The 13456-nt window shown below is 45.7% G+C and overlaps 1 protein-coding gene across 2 annotated transcripts in view; it reads left to right on the forward strand.

The window, feature by feature from the left end:
* ARHGEF12 (Rho guanine nucleotide exchange factor 12) overlaps positions 1-13456 on the forward strand; it is a 715358-nt gene that overhangs the window by 642149 nt on the left and 59753 nt on the right. For both annotated transcript variants that reach the window (XM_085645963.1, XM_085645964.1), the window contains one exon: positions 7786-8327. In XM_085645963.1, the coding sequence (XP_085502089.1) occupies positions 7786-8327 (542 nt within the window). The remainder of the gene's footprint in view (positions 1-7785; positions 8328-13456) is intronic.

The following is a 13456-nucleotide window of genomic DNA, read 5'->3' on the forward strand; positions in this document are numbered from 1 at the left end:
CACATCCCATTCCAAGGGCCTGGGGTGCCTGGTAAAGAAGTAAGACCTTTTGACGGCTGGGGTGTGCTTTAACTGCAACCAACCTGGGAACAACAGGGGAGACTCAGTGTGCACCAAAATGGTATCCACCGATGACCAGTCTTTCGACATCTCAACTAATATATAGAAGCCACTTTAATGTCCATGGATGAGAGCGCATTGTAACTTTGGGCCTCTGTCCCACTAGCATGGAAAAGTATGGGGAGTGGTCAAAAATCAGTGGGGTAGAGTTGAAGGTTCTGAAGCATACAGATGTCAGTGTAACCATGATGATGGCCAAATTGATTGCCCAGACCAGATCCTGCCAGAAGAGGTACACCAAATTGTCAGTGGTGATAATGTGATTAAGACCCATCTCATGGCTGTTGTGGACTTTGGGGGGGGTATTACTGGCCCAATAAATGTAGTAGCTTTGTCCCTTGCCATCCCAGTGGATTGTCTACTGGGCAGTGATCTGGAAACTTGTGCTTGGGCAGAGTTGGAAAGAAGAACCTGTGCAAAAATGTCAGCTCTTAATGAATGGGTGTCTGTTACCACAAGAGCACAGAAACCTTTGAGGAGAGTCAAGGGATTCTGGAGCCTGACACAATGTACCAGTACCTTAGAGTCAAGAGAACAGGCAAGAAGGCAGAACGCCTAACTTCAAAGAGTCCACAGGCCCAGAAAGAGCGCAACCATCAGGAGGAAGGTCTGGTGCCTGAAGAAGAGACTGCTCCAGGTGACTTGCCAGATCTGTCAGAACTCCAGGCCACAGAGGGTACCTCCAGGGAGGATCTACGAAATGGAAAAATGGGACACCAGTGGTACACATAAGGTATACTGGGAGGAAAGTCTCTTGTACAGCAAGCTAAGGGGCCATCAAACCAGGGGCAACCAGAAGATTGGGGGTCCTCTAGCAGTACAGGGAGTTCCTTCTTAATCTGGCCCATGATATTTTAACTGGACACCTGAGGCAGACCAAGACCTGCAAAGGTTTGTTAGTCATTTCTATTGGGCCCAGATGTCTGAAAAGGTCAAGGAGTTTTGTCACTCCTGTTTAACCTGCCAAGCAAGTGGCAGGGCAAGGAGCAAGCAAAAGGCTCCCCTGATACTACTGCTTTTGCCGGGGACTCCTTTTGAGAGAATGGAATTTGACATTGTTGGTTCCCTAAACTCTCCAACAGCTTCAGGGAGCAAATGTATCTTGGTGGTAGTGGACCATTCCACCAGATATCATGGGGCAATTATCCTTAGGACAGCCATTGGTCCAGCAGTAGCTACAGCCTTCCTTGGAATCTTCACCAGGGTTGGGTTCCCCAAGGAGGTGATCTCAGATAGAGGCACACATTTTATGTCTATCTGTTGGATTTACCAATGCCTCTGGTGTGCTTGCTAACTTGTTTCTGCCAGCCTGATACCCAAGACTGTGTTCTGGCCTCCTAGGGTGAGAGCCTTTGCTCTCTGGAGATCGAAAACAAAAGCCTGTCCAGGAAGAGGGTGTAACACCCCCTCCCACATGGTGACCTGCGCATTGGCCTCCTTGGGCCGGCAAGCATCAAAATAGGCTGCTGCCTTTGGAATGCGAATCTGGCTCCCCTCACAGATGAGGAAGACCCCAACCCTGCCCTCCCCCACAGAGCCCCCTTGGCACCTGGACAGGCGAAAAAATTAGCTAGTCAGGTAGGTATAACACCTCCAGGCTAGTACCACCCCTAAGGTGGGCTACTGCAAAGGGGATGCGATTTTTCAGAAGTAGGCTTCTTTGTGTTGGTATACTTAGAAATTCTAGGACAGGGTTATGTCCTCTTCCCCCAGGAAGTGGTCATATGGTGGCGTAGTAACCCCGAGGGTCAGTAACCCATTAGCTACTACCCTACACTCCCCGAATGCCCCTAGACTCAGTAGGACAGTAAGAGCCACAGAAGCAGAGGACTGAAGAGAGCACCTGACTTGGCCCCAGCCCTTCTGTCCTGTCTGCCGTTCTCTGTTGACCCTGCGCCAAAGACAACTTGTCCTGCAGCTGTGTGCCTCTAAAATCTAGGACTGCCTGCCTTCAGTAAAGACCAAGACCTCCCACAGAAGAGCGTAACTGTTCCCTGCATGCTGAAGAAACACCAAAAGAGAAGACTCTGAGGCATCCGGATCCGCCAAAACCCAACACCCGCAGCCACCACCGCACCCTTTTGCCTCTGGCCTTAGTTGAAATGCCACCAGTGCCGAATGTTCCCCATCCCTCCAGAACTCAAATCCATGGTGCTCTCACCCCTTGTGGACTCCCCAACATCGCCTGCAGCCTCTGCAAGCAGGCTATCTTGACCATGGCTACTCCCGGTACGAGAAACCTGATGCCTAAAGACACCGCTGCATCTGCCGTACCTGGGCCATGGAGAAGAGTATCCCAGGTGTCTCTATGTCCCTGAGCAACGCAAGCCTTGAAACCCCCCCGCCCTCTTTTGGCTCTCCCCAACTGGCTTCCTAGCCAGAACCTGCTGCCTCTTTTCACAGAGACGGAACACCATTGAAACCTTTTGTGCGCCCAATGCTGTTTTGCACCCTGCACCATGCCTCTCCCATGCCGCTGGTGGTGTGCAACCAGTGCTGATTTGGACCATGCCCACCCACTAACCTTAACTCCTGGAGATTGGTCCTGTAAGTCAATATACTGTGCTTGTTTGCAGAACTTGTTCTTCCTTCTGTAGGATAACATTGCAGACCTCAACAATTGCACTGTGTCCACTTTTTTTTAACTGAAAACAATTTATATTTAAAAATGTACTTAGCTGAACTATTTTTCTCTGATGCTTAAACATACTTGCTATGTTTATAAATTGGTGTGGATCTCCTTCTTGAGTTGTGTTGTCATTTATTGACAACTCTGTGTATTTGCAAATGTCTTGCAATCGTCTGTGTTAAGCCTAAGCCAGCTCGACCACACTTCCCCTAACAGAGCACTTAGGGATTGCATAGCAAACCCTCTCCACTCATAAGGGAACCCCTTGACTCCTTACTTGGAATATCTGATTTTTGATATATCACATAAAGAGCCAGCTACCTACAAGGACCCCTGGTCTTCCACTGAAGACTGGAAGAGCAGTTCGAAAAACTGCTACCTCGACTTTGCCAATTATTGTGATGTTGAACCCATCAGAGTGCAGCTTGGTCACCCAGAAGTCAAGTTATCGTCCAAGGAAGGATTCCACTGTGACCATGAAACCATGCGTCTGGTAGACAGTGGCGACTGGACTTCTGCCTGGACCAAGAGGACTTCCAGCTATGTTGATCTCTATGGTCAGGATAACCTCACCAAGCCCATTAACTGAGGAGTAGCATCAGGAAGACCCACGTCAATATCGCATCCACAGCATTCTATAGCATCTTCAGCATCCTTTATCAACTTGCATGTGGGCCACGTCTATAGGAGTCTATGGTAAGGAGATAAAAATGCCTGGTATTCACTGAAGACTGCGTCTAACTTCGAGGTAGCATTTTTCATGGGCCCTGCTGGTCCCCCTGACTGGTTCTCTGCCAGAGTTGTTGGCCTAAAGTAACCGCATTGATACTTACCAACGTTTTTCTTGAAAAGTTTCCAAGTGTCAAATTTGTTGAATTTGCCTGTGCTTGTTCACGGTTAAGTTGAAAAAAACAAGTGCATATTTACTGTACCTTGTAAATGCTATATCCACAGAACACTCTGGTGGATCTTTTAAACGTTTTGGTGTCTAAAAATAAGTCTATTATTATAAATTTGTTACGGATTTCTTTAGTGTCTGTTTTTTCTTCTTCAATCGTTTTGGTGCTGTTTAAATGCTTTACACCTGTTTCTTTGTGTAAGCCTGACCGTTCAGAGCCACAGCTACTCAGAGTTAGGTTAAGGGTTTGACAAACGAAACCTACTGGTCCTAAAGGGGTTGGTGTGTTACACTGCGAGGTTGCACCGCCACATCATATAATATATCCCATTTCCTCACACTATGCAAAAGACTCGCCCTTTTGTTTCGACCGTCTCTTCTTCGCTGGCGCCGAATGCTCCCTCAAAGCTGTCTTCGGTCTCAAAACAATCAGAGCCTAAATCCATCTAGGTGCCAGCCACCTAGCAACTGTCTTTGGCACCAAAATGCTTGGAGTCCACAGCGCCAGCTTCTTCCGCCTCTCGGGATCAAGACCAGCCAATCCTTCAATGCCTTCAGGAGGACATAGACACACATTAGAAGCTCAAATTGCTAGACCTGGGACAGGTATGGTCCTGGCTCAGCCTCCTTCCAAGGACTTAAACAAAAGGAAGCTCACCTTCAAGTAAGTCCTCAACCCACTATTGGAGCCAGTGCCCAAGATGCCTTGGCGCCATGATAGAGGCCCTACTCTGCATGATCCTCTACCTCAGCTTTCTTCTCATCCCTTGCCCCTCCTCCTTTGCCTTCCTCTCCACCTCCCCTCGCCCCTCTTCATCAACACCACTTGCAGACCCCTTACCACACTCGCCACAGGTGTCACATCACTCGGGGTTTGGAGGGGAAAGTCCTGGCCACCCCGGCGACCCATATGGCGTGCCTTTAGCTCCACAACACTGTCCATGGGATGACTATAATGTTGATCGCCCTGGGGATACCAACCCTGACTTGTACCCTTCAAAGCCTTTCCCATCAGACAACACTACCTCACACCATGAGGTCCTCTAGAGGCCAGCTACCTACCACAAGGTAGAAATGCATAAGCAGCTAGATACCAACCCCGACTGGTACCCTTCAAAACCTTTCCCATCAGACAGCACTACCTCACACCATGAGGTCCTCTAGAGGCCAGCTACCTACCTTGAAAGCAATTGCAGAATAGAGATCTAAAATGAGAGTATGCGAGTGAAGTTAAAAAAACAAGCCCTGTAATTGTAAGGAGACGCTGCAACAAAGATTTGAAACGCTGAGTGTACAGCAGGTCGTGAATGCCCAGCCAGAAGGGCTGCAACTGCCACCACACAACTTTGATAAACGGACTTAAAAAGAAAGAAAGAACTACCGTCTACTGTGAACAATTGCCTGCTGGTTTAAAATATGCAAAGAAGAGAAAGATAAATAAGAAGCCTAAGAAATCGCCATTGCTGTATAAATACAATTGCCCTGATGAGTCTCCTGGTACTTCACGCCCAGGAACAGAAACGCGTCGGCAGATAAATATACAGAGGGTCACTGAATTAAACTTGTGATCAGAGAGAAAAATCTCCAGTTTTTCACAAAAATCCAACGTGCCCTGTATAAGAACGGATATCGAATATAAGCATTAAAGAGTCTTAAGAATCATAAACGAAAGCACACCACCAATAGCGATATATGTATTGGATATCTTTTTTGTTAAAATGTTTTTTCATGTAAAAAGTGGTTGTGATATATGTTGTATTGCACATTTATGTCTTATTTAAGTGTGTTTGCTAAATAGTTTTGAGAACAGCACAGTTATGTTTTATTTAATTGTGTTTGTAAATTGTTTTGAGAACAAGGATGTATTGATATGACACAACACACGTCTTTTTTCAGATTGAAAGAATAACTAAGAATAAAAATTAGTGATAATAAAAAGGTGAAAATAAATACACCGGTTCAAACTAAAATCAATGGGTTTGGCTATTTAGCAAAGACATTTAGCTTTCAAAATAATGCGAGCCACAAGCACATTCTTTTGTAACAAGCCATCTACTGAGGTAGCATTTTCTGAGGACCTTGCTGAGCCACCTGACTGCCTCCTTACTGGTGTTTGTCGTTTAAAGTGACTCGAAGTGACCGCGATACAACTAGCCCAACTTTTTGCTGAAAAAGTTTCTAAGCCTCATGTTAATTGAATTTGCCAATGCTTGTTCGTGGTTGAGTGAAATGCTTTGATTTACTATAACTTGTAAATTCAACATCTCCTTAACCCTCTGGTGGATCTTTTTCATTGTGGTGTATAAAAATTGTCTATTTTTATTAATTGGTGTCGGATTTCTTGATTGTCTCTTGGGTTTCCTCTTCAATTGTTTGGTGGCGTTTAAATAATTTACACTTGTTCCTTTGTGTAAGCCATGCTGCTCATAGCCACAGCTACCCAAGGTTGAGCTAAAGGGTTTAACAAATAAAACCTACTGGTCCTAAAAGGGTTGGTAAGTGTATTCCACGATAAGGTTGCACGACCACACTTTATAATCAAGGTGTCTGAAATTATGCGTCAGCAGCGGGCCAGATAATTTGGTAGAGTTAAGTAAATTATGTGGCAAGAAAAGGCAAATTATGCGGCACATTTTGTGATAGTATTTCTTCATTATTTTGTCTTTATTACACTTGTTAACACCATCTGGGTATTAGTTGCACCTCATCAGTACCAGTATAACACCCTAATATAGCAAAAAACGACAGAGAGGTGACCAGTCAACCTTTCCAAAGGGCCTCCCAGTGTGCGGCAACATGTGTCACTGTGTTTTTAATAACTTTTGAACCGTTTGAGCTAGAAAGAAACTTATTTTTTTTGTTAAAATCTGCTGATTATGCTGCAGATGATGGATTATGTGGCAAATGCAGCAAATCTGCAAAAATGCGAAAATTGCCATGGCTGCACAATCACATACTTCCAATGGCCCTGCATATAATACACCCCATTTCCTCGAAGTTCACTTTTAGGACGTACACAAAATACATAAAGTATAAACATTGTGTTCAGAGCTCACAGAACATGAAAGTTGTTTCCAAGTACATGCTTCTGCTTGATAGCGAACATTTTTGTATACAGACCCATAAACACTTTGGACTCTGATGCCAGGAATAATGAACAATAAGAAATGTCTTTAGGACAGCTTAGCCATTGTATTTTGATATAAGTTTGCTACTTTATCTCTGTATGCGAATCAAAAATATGTTCATTCTGCAAAAAGAGAACATTCTTGTTATGTTACCATTCTTCTGCAGCTTCTTATCTGTTATAAATTGCGATGTGACTCACATAGTCTACCCTAGATGGGAAAAAAGATTCAGAGTTAGTCTGTACTGAAGACAAAGCACCTGAATATGACCCTAAATTATAGGGTGTTGTGGGACTATGCTTGCCATTTTAGGGAGGATATGTTAACAGTATAAACAGTGTATAAATGAACAATTTCTAAATATATTGTTTTTTGTTTAAAAAAGATCATGAGATTTAGTCTGTACTGAAGACAAAGCACCTTAATATGATCCTAAATTATAGGGTGTTGTGGGACTATGCTTGCCATTATAGGGAGGATATGTTAACAGTAGCATTTGATACAGTGTTTTTATTCCACGCTATAAGTAATTGTACAGACCAGTCACTCTGTATATCTGTCGGATGACAATCTGCAAAACCAGGTACCTAACATTTTCTTTAATCTATATACTATTGTGGACACGTGCTATTGACTGTCGCATGGACACGTTCCCTAAACCCTTTCATGGGTTGGTGTTACGGATTGCTAACCATCCATGCTTTCAATAAATGCATCAACTGAAAAGCCAAAGTAGACATATCTGCATATATCCCCACCCTCCAGATCTACTATCATGAGCCTCCAGGAATCTTAATTCATAGGGTTGAGAGGTAATTGGTTAAGGTGGGATGTGAATTGGGGCTCAGATTTTCTGTATTTGGAGTTTTTCTTTGAGCCTACTTTGATTTTGTCCTCTTAGTGGTGTTTAAATGAACAATTTCTAAATATATATTGTGTTTTGTGTAAAAAAAACAAAAAAGTGTATATATAAATATTTATATACATGTTTTCCCTCTTCCTTCCAACAGGGAATTATTTAATCTTGGATGGATGCGAGTATGGGCAGGAGAGTTCCACTGATGACGAATTTTCTTCTTCTTCCATTGTGAAGCATAGCACTGAAAGTGGCTCCTTTATGAACTATAGTTCTCAGAACTCTTCAGAGGGCATGCAGTTGGACTCTGGTGGATCCCTGTTACCTGGAACCCTGCAACTAGAGGAGGGAGATCCTCGTTGTCCTGTAGCCACACTTGCCAACACTACCAGTACTACCTCCTCAGGGGGGGTGTGGACAGACACAAGTAGCAGCCCTCTGTTAGGAGGTGTGGACACAGACACATGCAGCTCCCCACAAGGAGGTGTGTGGACAGACACAAGCAGCTCGCCACTGGCGGAAACTGGGAGGAGGGATCTGCACCACATCCCGTATCCAGGAGACTTCATACAGCAGCACACTGGTCTAGCAGAGGAGCCGTGCTCCTCTGGTGAGAGGACTCCTTTCTCTAATGAGTCATGGGAGCAGTTCCTGCAATACTTTCAGGCAATAGAAGCTGACCTACGACACCTAAAGGTACATAAGGGATAGTTTTGTTTGAAGCTTGACACTTATGGGGACGGGGAGGTGTATGCGAATTGACATTAGTAAGTAATACTCCCATGCACATATGAAGGAAGAAATGTAGCACCTGGTGGTGAGTATTGTGACAAAGAATTGCCCCTTTGTCAGGTATGGTGTTTTTGTTCGTAGTGTAGGGTTGTGTACATAGACATCAATTTATCAATATGCTAGAGGTAGCAGAAGTGATATCACATGCCCTTTGTCCACCCAGAGGACTTCACAGGAAGTGCTGTTATATAACTTTTGATCCTGGTGACATTACACAAAGTCACATCATGTGATCTTTGAATGTGTTGGCATTACAAGAAGTGACTTCATTGAAGTTAAAAAGCCTACAATAAGTGAAAATGAAAACATGATACAGAAGTAGTTAAAAGTGCATTTTAGATCTCACTGATATACTGACTAGGCTGTTTTGTGATAATGCCAGTGGTGTACCCACAACAAGCCAGAAGCACAGCTATTATAGAAAAGAAGACAAAGAGTATTTATAGGCAAGCTTAAGTAATCTTGGGCCAGATGTACAACACGTTTTTGCATGCACAAACGTGTTTGCAAACCCGTTTCTGGTTGCAAAAACATATTGGGCCATGTACAAAGCCTATATAGCGAGTCGGAATTTTTTTGCAACTCGCTAAATAGGTTTTGCGACTCGCTATTTGGAAGGGGTGTTCTCTTCCAAATAGCGAGCCTCAAAACAATGTACTAATGTTTTACGAGCGCAATTGCGGTCGCAAAAGACTCGCAATTACCACCTACTTCAAGTAGGTGGTAATTCATTTGCACCCCCTGGGGACCCCTTCCCCTTTGCAAATGCATGCAAAATAGTTTTTTAAGGGCAGGCAGTGGTCCCAGGGACCACTTACTGCCCTTAAAAAATGAAAAGAAGACGGTTAACTTTTTTTTTTTTTAAAGTGCATCCCGTTTTCCTTTAAGGAAAACGGGATGCATTTAAAAAAAAAGCTGCTTAATTGACAAGCAGTCCCAGATATGGTGGTCTGCAGAGCCCAGCAGGCCACCATCCCTGGGAGGGCTGGCATTGCCAATGGGCTCGCAAATTGCGAGAGGCTCATTAATATTAATGAGCCTCTCGCAATTTGCGACCCCATTGGGAATCGCAAAACAGTGTAAACACACTGTTGTACATTTCATTTAGCGCCTCGCAATTTGCAACTCTTAATGTATTGCAAATTGCAAGGCGTTAAATGAAAGGGTCGTACATCTGGCCCCTCATTCCTAAACATAGTTTTAAATTTCCAGGCACAGCTATCAATTGGTAACCACAACCATCATGTTTCTAGGGTCAACTGTATTCCTATCCGAAAAATACTCAAATACAGGCTCAAAAGACCTGGCAGAATATCTACATGTCAAGACTAATTCAATATATACTCATAACTTCATTTGCCCACTGATCTCTCATAAGAAAATAATCATTAAACAGAGGGTAGCCCTGGATGGAAGACAGTTGCAATCCCCCCCCATCAGTGCAAGTATATGCACAGACTTAGCCCTAGGCAAATATGGCACACCAGAAATGCACATACTCCTCTCACACACAATGCCCAGTTCGTCATCCTTCTGCCACAACTACCTGCTTGCACAGGAAACCTGGATGCCTATTCTGGGAGGAGCGTGTTTAGTTTTTTAGCCGATTTTTGTTGCCAACATAAGGCAACGAGTGTTTGATCTATGGCAAGTTTTCAGAATAACAAGTGACTTTTTAAAGAGGTTGCATTTAGTTCTACATAAATATATTTTACGTGGCCATTAGAAAAATCGGGAATGGGTCATACAATCCTAGATCTTTGATGGACACTGTACTCTACTAGGTTAACCTTATATGTAGCACTGAAGTTGAAGTTGAGTTTATTGTGCAGTTAATTAAAACCTTACAATCATACATTACACATTTTTTTCCTTATACATAAAATAAATCATTGTTAAAACACACTAAAATGAATAAATCACAATAAAAGGGGAGCCTAAAAGTAACATTAGCTTACAGAGTGCAATGTCGGGCAAGCTAGGGGAGCAGAGAAGGGAGGTACAGGGTGCGGAGCAGCAGTTTATTACTTCTAGGCTTCTGCTCAAGAAAGCCGTGAGTGCTGTGCCTATCGTGTGGCAGGATTGCTGATCGTCCTTTTCCTAAGTGTTTGTTGTATATTGAAGCCCTATATGCTTGAATCTATTTGAAGCTTAAGACTAGAGGGCTGAGCAATTGTATATATAAGCCTTCTAAGGATAGATGCAGGAGGCGATGCATGCCATGACAGGCAACCTGAGGTGCCCAGTTGCGTTGGTGTATATTCTAGCTGCATATTTGAATGCGAGGGCAAGCTAGAAAGTTTACTTTATGCGAGTTAAGGGTGCAGAATGCAGGACGGCAGGAGTTGCGTATGCAAGATATTGATGAAAGGAGTCTGTGTTCGACCTGGCATATTAAATGCTGGGTGCTATTTTGCAAAAGCCTTACTAAGATATGGGGGAGAGTGAGTTAATTGGTGTTTGATTGATAAATCAAAAGCAACGATTTCATCAGTAACTTGCAGCAAGCCTATGCATTTTAAAACTTTGGTTGAGGATTATGCTTGGTCAGCGAGAGAAAGATATTTAAAGGGGCTTTCCACCTAATGTAAGCATTTTAGGTGCATAGTATGTTAATCTTTAACGTTTGCTAAAATGACAGTTTTGCAGCGTGAATCTTTCTGGATTCACTATGCTGTGCATTATTCCGCGATCTTGTGGTCGGGTCCGGATTCGTAGTCTTTTCTTTGTTTTTTTTTTTTGTTTTTTTTTTGTAGCCCAGGTGGGCGGCGACGACCCACCATTTGGTGCACCTCCCGTGACGTCGTCGTCCCACCTTTGGGGCGCCATCTTCAGATTCTTTTTTCCGCCGTTGGGTCTGGATCGTCATCGGGAAGCTCCAGAATTACAATCGAAGGAAGAAGAAAGAAAAGCGAGTTTCGTCGATAACTACTACGAAGATATCACAGAAAAAGGAATAGATTACATCAGGAGCGCGAAGAAAGGAAGTTTTGCGCCTTTTTCTTCGACGCCCTTGGAGAATGCGCACTCAGAGGCCCTGAGCGCAATGGACAAGACGCCATTCAAGTTCTGCCCTAACTGCCACCACAAATTCGCGCAGAAGGACCAGCATCCGGTCTGCAACCTCTGCCTACCGGTCGACCATCAGAGTAAGGACTGCAACGCCTGCTCAGCCTTCGCACCGAAGATGCTCCGAGTGAGAGATCGGCAGAGAAGAGCCAACGCCAGCATGGATGGCAAGGGTAAGGCCCCGTCGCTCTACGATCTGGGCCTATCCACGGACGATGAGGACAACGTCGCCGAGGGACCCGACAGCTTCACGGTCGTAGAGACCGACAAGAAAAGACGAGGTAAGAGAATCGTCGAGCTCAAAACAGAAAATACCTCGAAAACCCGAGGGTGACTCGAGGAAATCAGAGTCAAAGTCCACGAAGGGAGCCCCGGCGCCGAAAAGTTCGACGACCAAGGGGGGAACCATGGACAAGAGGCTGAGCGGATCCTTCGAAAAGGACTCCCTGGTGCCGAAAGACGCCGAAAGGCAGGGATCGTCGAAGTCGACCCATGAGACGAGAGCTCGACGCAGAAAGAGCGGTCGACGTCGACGCAAGTTCCGTCGAAAAGACCCGCGGTCGACGCCGAAAGCATCTCTGAGATGGAGAAAAAGAAGAGGCGGCTCGAGGCCGAAATGGATAACATCCTTCAAAGGAAGAAGGAGTTCGATGCCAAGATGAAGGAATTCAAGATTCCAACGGCTCCACTGACGAACGTCGTCGAAATCGAGGACGAATTCGACACAGAGGGGCTGACAAGAGATCTCGAAGAGGAAGACGAGACATATTATGAAGGCGATGCCGAGGAAGAAGACCAGCAGTCGTTCTACAGCTCGGCGCCATCTACCAGCCACGACATCGAATGGCAGGATCTCGACACCGAAAACCCGGAGGAGCCCGTAGACACGTACCCTTCGAGGCCTTCGCCACCCGACGACATCGGGGTGTACAACATGGTGGTCAGGAGCGCAGCGACAGCCTTCGGCGTCAAACTCGACGAAGAGAGGCCGAAAGCCGACTTCCTCCTCGAGACACTGCTCCCCATCCAGACGAGGAGCCAATTCCTCCCCATGCTGCAAAGTGTGATGAACCAGGGGAGGGAAGCCTTCAAGGAACCAGCGACTTGCCGTTCGATCACGCCCAGGACGGAGAAGAAGTATAAGCACTCTTCTCTGGACCCCCCTTACATCAAGGGTAGCATCACCGCCGACTCCATCATAGCTTCCACGGCCAGGAGAAGGGCCAACGTACCAGCAACTTCGGGGCCACCACCTGATAAAGCAGGAGGATAGACCTCACAGGAAGAAAGGTCGAGAGGAACGCCGCAATGCACTGGCGCATGGCGAATTCCAATGCACTTCTCAATAGGCACCAGTACCAGCACTGGGACAAGATGGGGGAGCTAGTAAAGCACCTCCCCGAGGAATACCGCCAGAGAGCCTCGCACCTGGTAGACGAAGGTAAAAACATCGCCAACTCTTGTATAAAGACAGCGTTGGACGGGGCAGAGACTTCAGCAAGACTAATGGCCATAGGGGTCACCGAGAGAAGGCATGCATGGCTAAGAATCTCGGGATTCAAACCGGAGGTGCAGAACAACATCCTTAGCACCCCCTTCAACGGAGAGACACTGTTCGGAGCAACAGTAGACGAGAAACTCACCCAGCTGAAAAAAGAAAACGAAACGGCGAGGTCCATGGGGGCCCTACAGCTGAGGGGAATGAGGCGAGGCAATCCCTCAAGGAGACCCTACGGTAGGGGAGGAAGCCAGCAGGGGGCGTCGCACCAGACGTTCCAGCAGGGTCAGCAGGGTGATGGTCACGGACAACAAGGCCAACAGAAGCAAAACTGGCAGTACCAACCTCGGGGCCAGTCCTTTCGCGGGAGAGGGAACGGACGTGGCCAGAGGAGGAGAGGGGGTGACCAGCCCTCATCAAAGTGACTCAGCACGCAAGAGGACGCCTACCCTCGACATGCCCCCAA

Source organism: Triturus cristatus, chromosome 3_1 (assembly GCF_964204655.1).
Source record: "Triturus cristatus chromosome 3_1, aTriCri1.1, whole genome shotgun sequence".
Lineage (NCBI taxonomy): Eukaryota > Metazoa > Chordata > Amphibia > Caudata > Salamandridae > Triturus > Triturus cristatus.